Source organism: Aphelocoma coerulescens, chromosome 1A, assembly GCF_041296385.1.
Source record: "Aphelocoma coerulescens isolate FSJ_1873_10779 chromosome 1A, UR_Acoe_1.0, whole genome shotgun sequence".
NCBI lineage: Eukaryota > Metazoa > Chordata > Aves > Passeriformes > Corvidae > Aphelocoma > Aphelocoma coerulescens.
Window position 1 is genome coordinate 40,391,079 of NC_091014.1, and position 20,353 is coordinate 40,411,431.

Genomic DNA, 20,353 nt, shown 5'->3' on the forward strand with positions numbered 1-20,353 from the left:
GAGAGGGGATTGATTTATTTATTTCTGTCATATCCAGGAAGAATGACTGACATAATTTGAGAAAACCTTGCAGCCTGCATTTAGTGTTACATGGCTGGCCTTCAGAGTCAGCACAGGTGGGAGTCATGGGGTCTCAGGACAATGAAAAGCCTCCCAGGCTGGCTGTCTAGCAGCAAGCCAGATACAGGGATTTAAAATGGAGGTTTTTCATCTTAAACCACTAACACGTCTCAGAGCAGCAGACCAGTTCACCTGTCCACCTAACACTGGGGAATGAAAATTTCCCTTTGAAGGACAGATGCCTATAGTCCTTGTTTTGGATGAATGAGGATAGGAGTAAAACCTATCTGGTTTTACCCAGAAGACCCAGGCTGGGTCTAGGTGATAGGGGCCTCTCCTATCCAGAAGACCCAGGCTGGGTCTTCTGATACTAAACTGGAAGCACAGCTCACCACTCTTAATATATATAAACTTTATATATTAATCTTACAGTTGGAGTGTTCCTCCACAAAATGGAGAGACTTAGATTAAATTTCTTCATCCAACCAGAAGCTTTAATTTATGACAGCACTTCTAACTCATGCTATAAGTCATGGCATAATAATTCAAACTATAGGCCAAAATGAGAGGGGAGAACAGATTTCTGGTTCCCATTATCAACATTGCTGAATTTTAGAATCAGCAGCAATCACCAAATAAAATGCAAAGTTGATGAAAAGTCTTATTTTTCATGGTTCCTCCATTGTCTCTTGCTTAGTCATACTTCACCCTCTACTTTATGTCATTTTTTACAAAAGGGTGATGAAAATAGTAGGTGAGATTTTTAGGGAGAGTTGCTCTCTTAAGAGACATGCTGACAGTAGTTGCTTTTGCTTGACAAGTCCACCAAAAAGGCATTGGTATAAACTAGCTCTGTTAATCCATACCATACAAGAACATGTTGAGCTGTCCTTCAGAATGATGTGAGCTATAAAACAGTCTTTTCTAGGCTTCTTTCAGTTCCACATCATCTGAATGTGAAACTAAAACTGTCACTTTATTGTTACAGCTGTAACACACTCTCATGGCCTAGCTGAAAATAAGGCCTGACTAGAGCTCAAGTAAACAAATTATTTAGGCTAATTAGAAGAAGGCTAAAGCACAGTATGAGAGAAAACATATTCCAGGCATGCTGAATTATGAACTTCTAACATTGCTAGATAGGCAAAGTGAGAAGCACAGCAGCAGTGAGGAGTGTGTTATACATGTACCTTACAGAAGTAAAGGTGAATGAAACGAGAAACAGTAGGCAATGTGGATTAAGGCATCAAATGCAGTCTGTGGCTTTGTCTTTTCACAGATTTAAAGTGCTGTATCTATACATCAACCATATAATTTTGAGGTAATTTCAATGTACTAACTTGAAATTACAGACCTGCATGCATAAATGTGTCCTTGGTTCCTTCAGCAAACTGACCACTTCTCCAAGAACCGCAGCTCCGCTGGTCATGTACAGGTATCTTTTAATGCCTCCCAGGAACAGTTTAAATTTCTTCCAGACTGAACAAAAAGTAAGACAGACTTGAATGCCTAGCGATTGTACAAAGTGTTTTGGAGAGAATTGTGACCTTACGGTGGTACAAAATTTCAGCTTTTATATTTATGGAGATCAGAAAAAAGCCATGAAGTTCTTGTTCTAAAAAGGACAGTTTTCCTTCTTAGGGAGCATGACCCCAGATTTTATTAGATCGATTAATGAGGTTGAATGATGCTTTTAGACTGGTAGCTAATGTAAACCAAATCTATTTATCACTTTGGCAGTGGTTCCTTCCAATGATGTTAATGGCATTTATGGTTATCCAGTCAGGAATGGTGCTTTTTGTGCAAAAAGACTGAAGTTAGTAATCAATCATCATCATCCTCCTCATAATTGTGCTGCTAAATGAGCTTCTAAAAAAGAAAAGGAACATGGCTATTAACCTTAACCATACCTTGAAAATAGATTTTTTTCTGACAAAGGCCACTTCTGATTTAAGCTTGCAACCTTGATAGCTTCTTGCAAAATAAAGGAGGTCAAAATAGTAGGCAAGGGCCCAACCCATGTTTAGATTCTTTGCTTTGGTCTTTTAAAATGAAACTGAGCACTTAAAAGGAGAAAGAAAGGTCAAAGACTGCTCTTCTATTAAATAGCAGGTGAAAACATTTTGTCTGAGGGACTTGAGTTGTGTACAGTCTATGAATAACCAGATTAAATTTCATTTTTCTGTATTAGCAGCATAAGTGTCAAATAACATGTAGATTCCATGAAACTGTATTTTTATAATATGTGTTTTTATACACATGATGGTGATAGCTGTGTGCTGGTGGAGCAGAGCAGACAGCTGCAAAAGCTGTTGTGCACGTTCATACCAGTGGCGCTTTCTTGGCAAGTTTGTCTTGGCAGGGAAGGAGCAAAGGGATTTGTCTTTTGTGGTGCTTTTTTGAGGCAGAGGTGAGGTGTGACATTGGAATGGGTTTGTCTGACCATCCCACCACTGGGATGAGGCTTAGACTAGCTGGGCTGTTTTCTCGAAATTTGCAAAACTGGTAAAATATCCCAAGCAGCTCCCTGCTTAATAGATAAGAGGTCATGAAAAGATTTTAGTTTGAATGCCTGGGGCCAGCCTGGGGCTATTGAGTCCTTCAGCACACACTCCCAGGCAGTCTGGCAGACCACACTGCAGAAGAGATGACCCAGCTGCCCTGACCAGCCAGGCACACACAATGAACCAGTGCAGGAGAGCCCACAGCATCTCATGAAGCAGTGTCATGCCCTTTCCTGAGCTGAGCAGAGTGCCTGCCCAGAATTCACTCCTGCATACCCCCTACATGATTGATACTATTGATACACAGTCTGAGGTCCCTTGGAAAGATGCATATATACAACCACGACCAGCTTCGCTTAGTTCTACTGCGGTGAGCAGAGCCAGCCTGAGGTGGAATAGCTCAGTCGCAGCTCCAGCACCCTGCTCTGCCTCTTCCCATGCCTGATACACAGTCTGAGCTCTTGCCTGTGTGTGGTGCACCTCAGGCATTGCTGGCCATGCACCAACACCACGATTACCTGGCAACCTTAGCACCCGCTTGGCGTTCAGATTTGAGAGGCCACTGAACCAAAAAAGTCCATCTTAGTGATGATCCCCATGAACATGTGTGTGGCTCATGCTAATTGTACCTGCAACAGTGGCACCTAAATATTATAGGACCAATGTTGGTGTTACAGACACCCTATAAACAAAAATGATGAACCACATGTGATGTTTCAGTCATGGTGACTAAGGACAGGGAATTTAATCTCACACTGAAGGTTCAGTATGAAAGTGCTTGCCATACAATCATTTATGCAAAAAATTACACAAGACTATATAGTCTTACCTGGGGCAAACTGCAAGTGCCTCAATAGCACAGTCAGCTTAGATACTTCTTTTGGGGGGTTCTGGCAAAGAGAGCTGCTTTGTTTTCTGTTGCCTTTGTTTCAGGGCCCAGTTGTAGCCATAAGCTTGGCCACCGGTGAGATATGGGGCTGCCAGGTTGTCTGTGTGGATTCCCTCCAGAAAGAGGGCATTCATGTCGTAGGTGGACAGGATCCTAGGAGGATCTTGTTGAGAAGACAGAAGGGCTATTTAGCAAGGGCCGTGCACAGGGGAACACTGTGATCTTGGACACACTCGATCTGGCAGTGGGCTTGTCTGGTGCATTCTTGTAGGCTAATGGTTGGGCAAGGGCACAGCTCTTGAGACCAGTCAGACCAAGAAGGGCACGTGCCCACCGCACAGGCTTGGGCCCTTTAACTGAAAAGCCTCTCAGGCAAGACTGTCCTTTTATTTCATCTGTGTGCAGCATCTGATCTGGTGAGGCATTTCTTCTGAGTCAGTGCCTGTAGGCACTACCCACACACAAATGAATGTCTATTAATAATGATAATATTTAATGAAAGAATCATGTTCAAAGTTTTAGCTGCACATTTAAAGTAACAGATCAAGAAATGCAGATATTTGGTTGATTTCACTGAGCACACACTAGTCCAGCAGAAGAAATATGCTCTTACAGATACATTCCTGTTACAGAAAGAAATATGGTTTCTTACATGGTCAGTTGCTGCCTACGTACTGCAATTGTACTAACATAATTCTGTCTGGAAGGAGGAGATTGGTTTTGCTTTGCTCCTTGATTGTTTTTATAATTCATTTATCAGTACTATAGCTAAGCAATTAATTTTTTTTAAATCATTCTGAACATTGAAGGTATGAAAAAGGTCCCCAGCCTATTAAAAATTGGCCTTTCCTACTGTTGACTATACTTAAGTATGTGAATGCTTCCTGTTGAACCAATTTGAAAAAATGAAAAACACCAACAAAGGCTTTTATGTCTGAAAGTATTAATAAATTTTTGAAAGTAACTGTTCCCAAAATCCTTAACTGCAGAATACATGTTTCTTTTATGAGTGGAGGGCACATACAATGCGTATATATATTACATTCTAGGTTGTAGAAGAGTCTTTTTAATCTGTCTTCATCGTACCTTTCAGAGGGAGAAAAAAAACAGGTTCATCGCAGGCCTTTTCAAGGGCTGGATAAAAACAGACATAAGAACCTGCTTAGTATCTGTTCAAAGGCAATACTGTAGCTCTCTTGGGCTGTGTAATGGATAGAGGCAAAAGATCAAGTCCTAAGGAAAAGGATGTCATACCTTTATGAAGATAATTTGATTGTTTACAAAATAGAAGTACGTTACATTTTTACATTTGACCTGATTTCACATGGAGAGGCAGTAAATTTCACTGAGAATTTCACCAAATGTTTTCAGGAGGTGGGAAATTAAAATCTGAACTGGCAACAAACCTAAGGAACATCAGACCTGTTTCAGTGGGCAGGTTCATCAGTTTGGTATGCATGAGAAGGGAATTCTGTTTACTCTGTGGTATCCCATAATTCAGTGTTTCATCTGAGCGTATGGATTCTGGTTGTAGTATTGCTGTCTGGATAATAAAATGGCAATCAGGAATCAGGGAAGAAAAAAGATTTTTTCTAAAGCTTTAAGTAAGAAGCAGATCCTGAGGTCAGGGCAGAAGGGAAGGGGAGGAGTGTTCCAGGCACTGGAGCGGAGATTCCCTTGCAGCTGGTGGTGCAGCCCATGGTGAGGCAGGATGTGACCCTGCAGCCCCTGTAGGTCCACAGGAATTCAGAGATCCACCTGCAGCTCATGACTGACCCCAAACTGGAGCAGGTGGAGGCCTGAACAAGGTTGTAACCCGATGGGAAACCTGGGCTTCAGCAAGGTCCTGGCAGGAGCTGTGGCCCCATGAGGAACGAAGCCCATACTGGAGGCAGGTTTGCTGGCAGGACTGGTGACCCATGGAGTACCCTCACCAGAGGAGCATGTTCCTGAAGGACTGCACCCTGAGAGAGGGACCCACGCTGGAGCAGTTTGTGAAGAACTGAACTGCAGCCAGTGGGAATAACTCATATTGTAGAAGTTTGTGGGACTGTGTCCCATGGCAGAGACCCCACACTGAAGCAAGGGAAAAGTGTGGTGAGTCCATCCCCTCCAGGAGTGGGAAGGAGTGGTAGAGATGTGTGATGAACTGACCACAAACCTGTTGTCTGTCCCCCGGCACCACAGAGGAGGAGGAGGTAGAGAATGTTAGGAGAGATGTTGATCCCAGGAAGAAGGGAGGGGTGGAGGGAAGGTGTTTTAGTATTTGGTTTTATTTCTCATTACCTTACTCTATTGGTCATAAATTAAGCTAATTTCCCCAAGCTGAGTCTGTTTTACATTGGTAATGGGTGAGTGATCTTTCCATGTCCTTATGTTGACCCAGGACCTTTGGTGTTACTCACTTTCCCCTGCTCAGCTGAGAAGAGGAGGGATAGAGTAGCTTTGGTGGGCACCTAGAATCTATCCAGGGTTAATGCACCACAGTAGCAGAGCATGACAAATGAAACTCAAGTCTCTTTGTTTCTGCTACAGATCTATAATAGTAAAATTCAGTTTTAAGGTCCCAAAGGCTTCTGCAATGATGGAACATTTTCAGAGCATGGCATGTCATTACATTCTCTGTGGCACAGTAGAGTAGTAGTAGTAACAGATACTGTTTCACACCAGGGTAGGATGTGTCACGTTTCAGTCCTTCTCAGGGGCATCACTCTTCTGTATGAAACATCCATGCAGAAAACCTGAAAGTGGTCCTCTGCCTTGCTGCTTGGGAAGAAGCAGAGAGAAGCAGATGCCCTAAGGCCTGAGCAGGGCTACTGGCACTGCAGTAGCTGAGGTGCCAGTGAGATGTGTTGGAAAGATCACAACCTTGAGGGGCCTGATGCTAGGATGCAGGGCATCCACACTCCGATGTACGTGTGCTTCTGCTGTCTTACAGGACACACGACACTGATGATTTGGTGTGCTGAAGGGGTTTGTTCTGGTTGTGAGTTTGTGTTGCCTCTCTGCTGCCAGGGGCCCACACAGTGTGCATGCACCCCAGGGTGGCACTGCAGGTGCCTCCTGTGGTGGGATCCAAGGTTGCCACTGCACCCCAGGGCCTTGCTTGCACCATGTGCACGACATCCTCCAGCCCTTAGCTCCCTGTACTTGTGGGTGCGTGCCTAGGACCTGCAGATGACATGAACTTTGCTGCTCCAATGCTCCCACAGTGTTTTCTGTGTTCTAACCAAAGTAATTTTATTTTGTATGTATGAGTGTCTCCACCTGTGAAGTTCAGATATTATTACCTACCTCCTTTATAAGACACTTTGTGATCTACTAGGAAAAATTGCTATATATGAGCCATTTCTATTTGAGAACTTCTACGTTAATATTAAATACCAGAAATAAATAACTGGTTCTTACTTTCACTGGGAAATTAATGTACTATTCTAGTGATTGTTATCTTTTAATAGTAGCTGTTCTCCTTTAAATCCTAAGCCATCGTGTAATAGCATCCTGTGTTAAGATTGTGTATGTTAACCGAACATTGGCAAACACAGAGTTTCTAGAAGTTCATCTTGTCAGAAATTGCAAATCTGTTCATCTTTTAAAGGACTTTACCCCTGCATAGTATTTTATAAAAAAGGTGTGCAAATTAGCTTTTTCTTCCTAGGCAATGGAGTTCATACCTGATGTGGGAATTTATAATATTCATATGTAGTATGCATGACTAATTCTAGAATGCAAGAAATGTGATTCCACTTTCAAACATTGAAATACAAGACTGACTCTCACATTCACAGGGAAAACCTGGAAAATGTGATACAAATATGTCCAAATGTTCAAAAACTGAAATGGAGTGTAAGACCAGTGTTCATTGTGTACAGTGAAATCAAAGATGTATAAGCAAGAAAGAATAAACAAGAAAATCAAACATACATAGGCATAATTCATTTTTCCCATCAGTTTTGAGGCTTATTCTCTTGGTTTTTGAGTCCTGGGATTGATATGACTGGAGTATTTTGTCCCTTTGAAACTTTCAGTTCCAAGTCAGATTTTTTTTTTTACTGTTCTTTTTTTCTTACTGTCTATCCATTGAAGTTAGAAGTGCAATATATTGTGGATGTCACAAGAAAAGTGAAAGGTGTTTTAACCACAGAATAGAATTGTCCACATAATGGAAAGCAGTCATCTCAGACTTCTACATATTTGTTTGTCATAGTTGAATATTAGCCTTATGGACTATTTGTCCCTTCTCAAGGAAGTATTTGGCCTCAACTGGTGTAAGTACATAGAGGTTTTGGAAAGTCTTCAGCAAACCTCTCTGGCTTCCAGGTCTGGTTGGAGGCTCCAGCCTTCTTCATCTTTCCCAGCTGCTCAGTGTACCCTAGCACTGTCTCTGTCAATTTTCGAGATCCTGAACTCATTTTTTAATTTTGAAAGTTTTATGGTAACAGATACATGAACCGATAAGAATCATGATTCTAAAAATATTATCTCACAGAATCACAGAATGAACTAGGTTGGAGAAGACATTTGAGATCATCGAGTCCAACCTGTGACCTAACATTACCTTATCAGCTAAACCATGGCACTGAGTGCCTCATCAAGGCTTTTTGGAACACCTCCAGGGTTGGTGACTCAACCACCTCCCTGGGCAGCCCATTCCAATGCCAAACCACTCTTTCTGTGAAGAATTTTTTTCTGATATCTAGCCTAAACTTCCCCTGGCACAGCTTGAGGCTGTGTCCTCTCGTCCTGTCACTGGTCACCTGGGAGAAGAGACCAACCCTTGCCTGGCTGCAACTACCGTACTGGATTAGAAAACATCTTTCACCTAAGTCATTCCTTTCCCTACCCTGTTTTCTGTATTAAGTGACCTAGAGGTTTTGCTGGAAAGGAGGGGCTATTTTATGTCACACTGGCCAGCATCGCCATCATTCCCAAGGGACATGCTGTGCAGCAGGAAGCTGGGTTGCTGGTTCCTCCTCCTCCATTTTGTGCTGGGTGGGGTGTATCATCTTTCATAGAGGGCAGTGGAAGAAGTGGCTGTATTTGCTGGAGGAAGTGGTAAGCAGGAGCAGGCAGGAGGGCTGAGAGCTGTGAAAGGGTAAGAGGAGAGCTGACATCCCCACAGAAGCATGGCACTGCTGGGAAGGGCAGCCAGATGCCAGAGACCACAGGAGGGACTGTCCTGAGGAGCCATGTGGCCACCAAAGAGGTGGTGCCTTGGTTGAGCTGAAAATGAGCCCAAGAGAGCAGCCCCAAGCGACAGTGACAGAGCCAGCAGAGCACAGGGCTGTGCTAAAACTCTTCTGCTCTTATTCTGTCTCATTTTGGTTGGGGCTGGAGGGCAATGTGGAGGTTAACAGAGGAACTGTTTTCATTGTAGTATTTATACAGATGAAACCTGACATTTAAGCTTGAAGGCCTTTGCAATCTCTCTGAGGTACTTCCTTCAAGAAGGAGACATCGCAGTAGCTTCACTTCCTCTCTCTGGCTGCTTCACCATCCTGTCTCTTTTGGAAACTCCCGTCTTGCTTTCTCTTGCTTTCTCCCCCATGTGTCTCAAGAGACAAGGAGCAGAGGAGCTGATAAGACTAAGTAGTGAGGAACTGGAGGAGAGAGGGAGCAAAACACATTGGGAATAGGGAGGTAGGAACATGGACAAATAGTTGTGCTCTGCAGAAAGAAGATACGGTGTCAGGTAATTGTGTTTTACCTTGACAGACAACATATCACATGCTGTAAAAGAATTAATACCAGCAGTAATAAACATAAATGACCTGCAAATTACAATAGTGGGTGTGGTTTTGCCCTCAAGTAAATATCTTAGTTCTTTATGCATTTTGACTTCCAGATTTGTGAGCATACAGTAGGCACATCGTATTCTCAAACAGCCCAAGCATTTTGGCTACATTTGTAGCCATATCAAGGATTCCTGCTAAATTCTGTGTGGGTTTATTTGCAAAAATGGAATGTTCAGTCATAGAAGTTTTGCATAATTTTGCATGGTAATGTCTAAAAAGCTATAGGCTGGGGTATATTCAGTGAACCCATCTGATCAGTGTACTTACACGGACTGTTTTGCATATGGGGAGCTTTCACTGTTAGAACATACCTCTTTTAGTGGAGTTAAGGCTTCAGTAACTTCCATAAACTATTCACAGGGAGAATCTTATGTAACTGCACATGCTCAAAAAATAAAGGGGAGAAATACAAGCATGAGCACATTCATTAAGTTATTTAGTAGTGGTTCTTTCTAGTGATGGGTCAAAGGTAGCATCATGAACTTTAACCACAAAATAAAAAGTTGCAGCAAATATAGGAAAGTAAAAATAATATTTTGCAAACATGCTATTAAAACAAGAGGTCACAACTAAGAGTTTCTGGGGTGGAAATATAGCTGTATAAGCCTGAATGCTAGTATTGAAATCATCAGTATATGCAAGTATGTATTGTCAGTTTTTGTCTTTCATGAGTCATTTTACCATGTATCAGCGTTTTCATTTTTTGCATTGATCACCTTTGTATTCCTTCTGCCGTGGTAGTGATATCTTTTACCTGGGTCCTTGCTTTCAGGACATTTTCTGTAAGTAACTTCTAATGAATGTCAGATTGATTTCCAGAACATGATCTCTGGGGAATTTCTATGCAGAAAGTCTGAATATGGCTATATATGGAATTTTCTCACTGATTAGAAGCTCCAAGTGCAAAAAGCTAAGATAAAACTATGGTCTAATAAATTAAAACTGCACATGCTCCCATGTCAGGCGACCAGAGCTTTAGATTATAGCAGTGTGCTTCACATACAGCTGTTCAGCAGTCACAGCCTCCTGTTAAGCATCATGCCCCCTCTGAAACGTAGATTATTAGTATTTATCAATTCCAACATGCTATGGCCCTCTTTTGCAGAATAATATGGAAGCTGCCATCATCTGATAGTCCTTTGCTATCACAAAGAACTATCACAAAGTCACAGTTTAAATGGGGCTGCTTAATTGATTAATTGGGAATTTTTGGTGAACAGTGTTCTTGGTATGGAAGTCTTCACTTTTTAATTCAGCTCTTCTCTTCAGATCTTTGTTGACCTTCCCAATATTTGGGTTCTAAGTTAGCAGAGTTTCCTCTGACCTTGCACACAGAAAGGGAAGAAAATCATTAGGGTTAAGGATTTTTTTCTCTTTCACAGACTGTAGCACTTGGGTGCTGTTACACGTTTTATGACTTCCTCCTTGAAGTCTTTCCTCTGCAGTCAAATGTCCTCCAAGGCATTTGATAATTTTAGGTCTTCTAACGGAAATGTCAGTTTTAGACCCAAGGCCTGTACCTTTTCAAGTGTTTTTGTAAGGCCAAGTAAGGATGTCTTTATATAAAGGACAAAATTTGTAGCTTTTAAATTTAATAACTCAGTAATACATCCTTTCCTTTGAATCTAGCATGCTCAGAGGACCAAGATTTAATGACAGGCTGAGACACAAGCTGTACCTGGTGCAACTCAGTAGAAGCAAGTCAGTGAAATGAAGCAGTCAGTCCTGAGGATACAAGGTTTGTGGGGGCAGTGCTTTGGATTAGGTTCGCTCCCATGGGCCAATTGCCTTTTGCAGTTGGCACCACTTGGTGACCTCTGGGAATGTGTATTCCCACTCAGTCCATTGTGCCCTCGCAGATTGCTGCAGAACACGAGTACAGGCATGATCTATGGATATGGTCTGGAGATAAGCCTTTTAAACACACTCCTCCAAACTGAAACGATAATCTGGGAGCATCATAGCTGCTTTATTTGTGAAATGTATCAAATGCATCAAATGACCCACAATATGCACACAACTCTGGCTGGCATTAGTGGAAGGAAGCAACAGAGAGGGATAGGAGAGCTCATATTTAGCTGCATCCATGTCTGACATGTTCAGCATGAGTGAAGTATGCAAAATTGGTACCCAAAATGCCTTGATTCGACACATTGCTAGAGCTTACTCCTTTCAGTGTCCTGCTATTGCCCAGGAGTAAGCCGTGTGTTTTTCTCTACACTCTCCTTCTACAAATAGGCTTCAGTCCTGCATTTCTGGGTAAAGTCCTAGAGTATACTCTCGACTGGATCAATAACACTAATTCAAGACCTTATTTACTAACTGCTACTCAGCAAATCCCCTCTTATAGATTTGTCTTTAAGAGCTTTGTAGAATCACCAAATCACGTAGACATTCATGACAGCTTCTTCAAAATAAGTATTTCATATTTTCTCAGAGGAGCAGAACAAAGAAAATAGCACTGAAACGCCAGAAAGTTTACACACATATTAATTATCCTTAAACCAATAGCTTTTGCTTCGTTGGGTGGGTAAGTATTGCTTGTTTCAAAGCACCCCCTTGTGCAGGCAGTCGGTAAGACAAGTTGTGCAGGAAGCTTCTGGCTCCCTGGCACCTTGATCCCTGGGTCAAGATCTGCATTTTCCAAGTGACCCTCTCTGCTTCATCTGCCACAGAGGTCTTCTGTTCAATGGTTCATGTCCAAAGTCCTCCTGAGGTTTCAAACTGCTGAACCTGATAAAACTGGTATAATATGGATGGAGGTGGTCTTCAAACTGTATGTTCCCACGCTTGTCCACTGGTAAATTATAATTTTTTGAAAATTTGGTATAAGCATGGATAAAGTCCAACTGAAATTAATCAGTATGGATCTTCAAAATGAGCCACTGCATAAACAGAAATTTCTTACACTGTTGATAAGACTTTTATAGATACTAGTCACAGTTGGTAAACAGCAGCCTTAAAAATTAAAGGCTGCAGAATTGAATCTTCCGAATTGGCTAGTGACTTCAATCACTTGATTTCTGGTCTGTCCACCTGGAGGGTGACTTTATAGAAAAGTAGCTTTTAAAACCTTATCTTTTTCCAAAGTTAAAGCTCCTCTGGCAGTATCATAAATTGGGGAGCACAGGTAGAAAATCGCTCCAAGTCTTTAGAAATTCTGGAAAATCTTGTTGATATTATTTAAAATATTTTTTAAATATTTATATCATGCTTTTGAAAGGAAACAAACATCCCTTGAAGCTGAGGATAACTGTATGTTTCATTTGTCTTAAATCTATTTTTTACATGCATGGATTGGTCAATCTCTGTCAATGGCAATGTTCAAATGAGCCATTTCCTTGACAGAGATAGTACACTTTTATTGGGAAAAATAATCCATTCCTCTTTGTTTTTTCAGATTTGAATTTTTAAGTGGGTTTGTAAATATCCAGATTTTATGCCACCCCAGTTTCTTTACTTTAGTGCTTACGCTTTATTCAAAAAAAAGGAAGCATACTTTCTCTGAAAAGATAAATAAGGAATTCTGCATAACTCTTGGTGTCCCAGATATTAATTTGATGATCATTTAATTGCATCACAAGAGCTGTTGGGTGAAATTAAATTACAAACAGATGAGAGCAGACAACACATGATAAAAAAGAAGCTGAGGTATCTGCAAGTGTTTCAAATGCTCCCCAAGGTATCCTACATTGTTCATGCTCCAGAGAACCAAGGTCACAGTGCCGGAATACCACTCAATACAACACTTTCAGCAAAAAGGCACCTGAATTCACTACATACACAAGCTTTTTCATCTGCAGGATGCATATGTGTTTATCCTAATAATGCCTACATTTCCTATCCCCTCAACCCATTGGTTCTCATAGTTTACCTGCCCTTGATGTGTTCCTCTTCTCTTACCTCACACAGAGGCATCCTGCTGGCAGAACCCCATCCCATATTCTTGCTGCTCCCCATATTCATGTTTCAGGCACTGCTGACAAATCAGTGAAACAAAAAGCTGATAAATTTGGGCACATCGTTCATTTCCTTTTGGCATAACTCCTGTGGATTATTTTAGATACAGTGTTATGTAAATGCTGTTTCAGGTGCTAAGTGTCTAACAGACTAAGTACACGTGAAGTTTAGAATTTGAGTAGAACACATCGTTCTTGTGAAAGATGATGGTTTTATATTTGTGAGTGCTAGGTGAAAAAAAATGTAGAAAAGTCAGTTGTACTACATACAAAATGTTACTACACCAGATTTGAAGACAAAGTTAAATATTAATGCATGAAATACAGATTTTAAGTTGTGATAAGTGCAAATCTAATGCAACTTTAACTGCAGAATTGCTGCTGATGGCTTCATAAAATACATCCCATAAACAGCTGTTGATCTGTTCACTGTTTGTCTCTTACCATTCATTTGTTTAGTAATCAGCTCTCATTTGTTCTACATATGGTACAGCTTCCCTTTTATAGCAGCTGCTTTTAATGAACAATTGGAGGCACAAAAACATTACAGAAATTATTGTTTAACTATTCTCCTGCCTTTTTATCTGTCATTAGGGTCATTTGAATAAAAGTTAGAAAAGAAGTTCATTAAATATAGAGTAGGGAAGGTGTAGGTGCTCTGTCACCTTCCTGAACGGGTAATTTGTAGTGAAAGTTCCAGTGACTATGCTTTGCACTCCGCTTAGCTCCTTTAGGCAATTAATTTTCTCTATTTATATTGTCCATTCCCTTTTGTGATTCACTGACGTCAACATGTCAAATTTGATTCGCTTTTTGGCCTTGCTCTGTAGCTCTGTATCATATTAGAGACCTTTAGGTAATGCACTGACTATCTTGCAGACCGACTGAATGCATTTCAAGATTTCTAGAAAATGACAGTTTACAAGATTTAAAATTTTGTCAGGTGTTCTGCTTAAATGTGGGCATCAGTGGTCATTAAAACTGATTTGTGTGAAGATAATTGTCTTCTGGAGTGTTTAAGTGTCATCTTAATTGCTTTTTTTCCAAAAATTCTGGTCTTTAACAAGAACGTTTTATCCTATTAAGTGTCCTCTCTTATTTATTCATGCTTCAGCCATATCCTGCATCCTGAACTGAATGAAAAAATGTGACACGGTCTTTTGTTTATAGGAAAGTATAGGTGAGAATACAGCTGTGTGCTGAAACTTTGCTAGTATTAAGGGCATGATGCCAAATAGGGCAAATGCCCATGGGTTGGACAGCTCTTTGTCCTTTGTCAGTCTTCACTGGTGACCTTGACCTGCAGCTATTGCGAGGAATCTGCGAATCTGCCAAGTGCAGCAGTGGGCAGAGGAAAGGGCTGTTCATTAGAACTGACTGCTTGGATCAGATACCATTCCAGAAAAGGGAAATTTCCAGTCAGTTCCACCCGATTCAGCCACAATGCCAGGTGGGTTGGGGAGATGATTAAAGAAAGAAACTAGTAATTGCTTAAATGTGCCGAGCATTTTACAGATTGCACAGCATAAATATTTTGGATATACTGTTTTCAGATGGTTGATGAATCAAAATAGCTGCAAGTGAGTTTGATATGTATCACCAGGCTTGTATATAGATAGATGTGTTAAATTGGCATTGTATGGGCAAATGCTCAGTTGGGAGAAATATATAAATGATGACAGGATATTTTAGAAAGGATCTCAGGTATTTCTGCAAAGCATTTTCATTTGAAAAGGCTTATCTGTGAGAGAAATGTGCTTGTTTCTAAATTTAACCCTACTAACAGTTTACCACCTTCTTTGTGTGTGTGTGTGTGTCTTTTTCTCTTCCAGTGCCACCTTGGGCCTTAATAGCCATAGCCATAGTTGCAGTCCTATTAATCCTCACCTGCTGCTTTTGTCTCTGCAAGAAATGCTTGTTCAAAAAGAAGAACAAGAAGAAGGGAAAGGAGAAGGGAGGGAAGAATGCTATTAACATGAAAGATGTTAAAGATTTAGGGAAAAGTATGAAAGATCAGGTAAAATACTTCTCCTTTTCTTGAACTTTTGGGTTGCATTTGAAGGTTTCTGTTTGATGTGTCTAGAAAAAGTTGTGCTTGTTGTCTCAGTAGTGGCTCTGTGAAGAGTGAACTGACTGACAGCATCTTCTCAGTGGTATCACAAGGGATGAACCTGGGTGTGGCATCACTGATGAAGCAGTCGGCTGATTTCCCTGCTCTGCTAAAAAAGAAATGAGCAGGCATATAATGACTCATCCTTAAGGGGCCAGTTTATCAAGGGTATCCTGCTTGCTTCAAAAATGGAGCAAATGTGTGCAATTTTCACCATATTTTCTTCAAGACCTCACACAGTGTTTGTATATCTCACTAACAGTATTTCTGAGATTACATTATAAAAAAAAGTAGTTTCGAGCTCTACATTTCTTTTCACACAGAAGTTCAGCTGAGAAGGAAAGAATAGTGTAGAGGCAAAAATGAGTTGGAAATGAGAAAATAATGAAAAAGGAAAACCACAGGGACATTCAACACAGTGATGTTTGGAGAATTCATTTTGTATTAGACGCGAGATGATTAAAGATAACAGGCCATACTTGGAGCTGTAAGTCAACTGAGTAACTTGGAGGAGAAGATTAATATAATGCCCTTTGAGAGCAGCATGATTTTCATAAGGGCAGAAAAACTTGTTCTTCAGACCTGCTTGGTGGAAGAGAAGCAGAGGTTGCAGGACATAATACTAAGGGCCACAGACTTGACTAATACATTCCTGAGAGAAAATAAAGCTTTTTATTGACAGGGTTTTAGTATTGCTCTTCCTGGAGCAAACTGGAATAAGCAGTAGAATGAGGAAATAAACATGAAGTATCCCTTTGTCCTCACAGCTCAGAGATTTCCTAAGCTAAGAAGACAAAGGGCTATATTTTTCAAGCAGGAAGGGCTGAAGAAATTTAGAGAATTGCTTTCAAACCCCTTGTAAGTAGGCACAAATAACTGTAAAGATATTGCGTAGTCAAGTCTGTGTTCCCAAGACTCCTGGGGAAGTTGAGATGAGCAGTACAGGAACAATCAACCAGCCAAAAAGAGAGAATAAAAGCATGGTCAGGAATAAGGAGATGATTCCACAAATTGGGATCTAGCATAGAAGAAAGCTGAGCTGAAGGCAAGTTGATTAGAAATACAAGTCAAAGCTGGGAACCTGAGGACTGGGGCAGCTGGTCAGGGACAAGATCCAAAAGGAGAATCTTAGAGCACGGTAGCTAGAGAGGCCCATGGACCAGTCCAGAACAAGTGGTGAAATGCCACTGCTCAGTGATGGAGCAGCCACCAGTGTGGCTCATCAGCTAGTCCTAAAGAGTCCTAGAACAGGTTAGCATGCTTCTCCAGACATGTAGGATGTAGTAGGGGAAGAGCAAAATCAGGAGAGTGGGTGAGGAATCCTTACAAGTGTGATGACCAGCTGCAATAGATCACATGAGTGGAGTCAGAAAGGACCTCACATAAAGGAAGGAAAATAATGGATAAGTTTCAAAGGTGTAGAGCAATCCGAGCTATTTCCAGTTTCAGTTTCAGAGACGACAAAGAGCAAATGCTGGAGACCTTTATATCCCCATTGCAAGTGGAGTACTTCAGATACTGCACTGGTGTGCAGTTTCAGCCTTGGTTCCCTCTGGAGATAAGATGCTTCATGTGCCACCCTGGTGTACTGGAATGTATGACACCCACAAATTCACACCTGAAAAAAACATCCTCAGTACACAAAATCACTAATGTAGATGGAGGTGTTCCAAGGTTAGAAAGATTAGTGAGACTGAGCTCAAAAAAATCAGAGCAGAAATTTTGAATTCTTTGAAGAATTGAAGAAGATATTGTGCGGGGAGGGGGAGGGGGGCATCTCCATATCATAAATGTGAAACGAACTCCTTCTCTTAATGCACTTTGATTTACCATTCATCCCTGTATTTGATTTATAGACTTTGTTCTGAGGTATTAATATTAAGAAATTGTGAGATATTTCCCCCTCAATGTATGGAAAATCAAATCATCAGTTGTTGGGTTATCCTAGGCTACTGTTAGCTAACTCCTCCCATCGAACCAGGAATAATTTGGAAGAACTGCTTCGATTATGCTGATGGAAAAATTCCTTGAGAACTTTGTTATGTTCTGCTAATGATAACAAACCTAATACTTTCTCATAGGATAAATAATGTGCAATTTGTTGATCGATATTTATGTGGAATTTGTTCCATATCGTGTAAGGCCTTTGTTGTATTTACAATGAATTATTAAGTGTTTTTAATTATATTCATTAGGACCTGGATAAATGACCATGGCTTCTTGAAAAATAAGTATTTTAAATGAAAAATTACATTATTTTATTATTATTGAGTTCCATTTGTATCTTTTTAATGGGAAAATTTGATAAAAAGCTAAATCCTGCAACTTTTGTCTACAAAAAGAGCTCAGACTTTGAAATGTTGCACAGATAGGTATTTTAAGATGATTCCATTCAAAATACTTTGTATAGTTATTTAAACCTACTTTTGCCCAGATATTTTGGGATTTAACTAGCATGTTTTGTTTTGCACAGTTAAACCTAAGGAGGGTAGATTCACAGTTGATGTAAATGTCAGACCTTTAATAAGTAAATCACCAACTCTCCAGCCACCTCTCCTCACTTTCTGGGATTTCAAACCCAGGCTAAAAGGTTCTTAAATTAGCACTGTAAATTCATTCCTAGCAGTCTGACAGTGTACAGATTTTAAGTCCTTGGCATTCAGGAACTTTTGCCAACTTGATTCCTAATGCAACTTTTTGGCTGTCTTTTTTTTCTGTATGACATGTTTTTTATTCTAACAGTTGATCGTGACTTAGCAGTGCAGGTTTTAATATACCTAGCTGAACTCAGGGCAATGCTAAATGTAGAGTATTTCAGTTAAGAGAATTGAAGCACTTTAGAGGCTCTGGCAAAAAATAGAAAGGGGAATAATAAGAATGCCTTTTAGCTCTTCAAAGAAGCAAATTGTTAAAAAAGTAATTGAAGAGTAAGATGTAAATCTAATACCATTATAAAGGGCAACATCTAGTACTAATGTTGTCAAAAACTGAAAAACCTACTTCAGTCATTGTTAGGCCTGAACCTGCAAGTGCTAATTACTTCTGCCTTCAGCTAAGAGTGCGGAACAGCAGTTGCTAGTCACATGGCATCTCGCAGGATCCTAGTTCTCTAGGCACATGCAGTTGAAATGGAGTGCCATTTGGTAAATTGAAAACATCATCTCCTGGAAATATGATTTTTATCTTAGTCTGGGGTTTTTTGTTGAAGAGAACTTCTGGCCTACTTTTATTCATGCTGACCTGCCCATCCATGCCAAATCATTATAGAGCCATGTAACTTGGCATAGTTGAAGATCCTTTAGATATAGAGACACAGTGAGCTCAAAAGTTATACATGATAGATATTACAGAAAGGGGAATACAATTTTTGTTTGTTAGAATATTTGTGCTTCAAAATGTCCACTTCCCTGAACACAATGTCAAATGAGAAACTGTCTTTATATGTAGATTATCAAAAAATGTAGCTGAGGTAGAATGGGAAATGAGTTGAAAAAAAGGTTAGATTTTCAGTCTTGAGACCCATTTCCATTGCAGGCAAGGCTTACTTTTTCGAGTCAAGTATACAGCTCCAGCAAGGGCTACTGGGAGGATTAGATTCCTTCTAGGAAAGGCAAAATTATTAATGAATGTACAACTGTAAAAAAGGTCATTTCTCCATGTTTTTTACTAATGTTTGTGTGTGGATGTTTTAATTTTTATTTCTTCCTCCTATGTCCTCCTTGTCTATGTTTTGTCTCATGACTGTTCTGGATTGTCACTTGCGGTAGGTTTATTTTGCTATTTGGACGCACCTAGACTTAAGCTCTCATGCATAGTCTCCTGACAGCTCTGTCTCCTTAGCAGAGATGGACATGTAGTAGCTTTGATACACACATCAAGAGGATGAACTAAATTGATTGGGTATTTTTTTGGTTTGATATATATTTGAGGGGAGGCTGGAGGAGGGTGGAAGAAAAGAGGTTTGTCGTTCTTTCTATAGTTAAAATATTAAGTGAAACTGTACCAGAAAGCTCAAGTTTGAAATTGATTGGCACATGAAAATAACTTACTAATTTTATTTCCTTTTTGTATAAATGTCACCATATCAAAAGTAGACAGAAGCAATGTGTATTTTTAATGTCTTAGTTTCTAAGTGTTGCTAAAATGACTGATACCTCATGAAACTTGCTGTGGGCTCTCATGTCATCTCAGTACAGTGCTCAGGCATAAAAGACTTTGGTATGGAACACTTAAGAATTTAAAGTGGTCTTAGTACAGATTTCTGTTGATGTGACCTAGTGGCAACTGGCACGAGTGTTTTTGTGAGATCTTCCCATGATGGTTTTCGTCTTTATAACTTTCAGTCTCTACTAATGCCCCTGGTGGGTCCCACGACTTTTTTTCTTTAAGGAGGGGAAAAAAGGCCCTGAGGACTCAGTTTCAGAGATGCTGTCATAGCTTCAGATTTATTACATCTGAGTTTAATGCATTGGTACAGCAAAATTCTTGATTAAGCTCAGCCTGTGGGCTAAGAAAAGGAATAGACATAATCATTTCAGTCATGAACAGCGGCACTGAGAACTTACTAAAATTTAGCCCTATTGCTTGGAGAATAATTGTTGTGGTCTGAACATTTTATTAGATCACAGAGCATTTGTAGAAAGGGAGATTTAATAGTTCAGCCCTTTCTCATTGCATCAGGCAAAAACACTGTTACTAGTGAAGAATTTTTGGCTTACAATGAATGTGTTAGGTGAAACAGGAGATTTGGTATTAGGTATATGTACTACAGCCTGGAGTATGAGCAGTATATTCTTGGCTCTGCTACTGACTTATTGTGGCCTTCAGTCAGCCACTTGACTTCTCTGTATGTTTGTTTTTTCCTTTACACAGGCCTCCCTTTTACATTGGGGTTATGTACTAACTTAATCAGAATATTCTGATTGATGTTCCTCTCTGAATAGTGAGTGTTATAAAGTGACATCACAGTGAGAGCTGCAATTGCACCCAGCTGAACTTCAAGATATAGTGGTTTTCTTAGACTAATTCACCTTATG

General features: G+C 40.3%; 1 protein-coding gene across 9 annotated transcripts in view; it reads left to right on the forward strand.

The window, feature by feature from the left end:
- SYT1 (synaptotagmin 1) overlaps positions 1-20,353 on the forward strand; it is a 339,727-nt gene that overhangs the window by 234,998 nt on the left and 84,376 nt on the right. For all 9 annotated transcript variants that reach the window (XM_068999501.1, XM_068999546.1, XM_068999531.1 and 6 more), the window contains one exon: positions 15,040-15,224. In XM_068999501.1, coding sequence (XP_068855602.1) covers positions 15,040-15,224 — 185 coding nt within the window. The remainder of the gene's footprint in view (positions 1-15,039; positions 15,225-20,353) is intronic.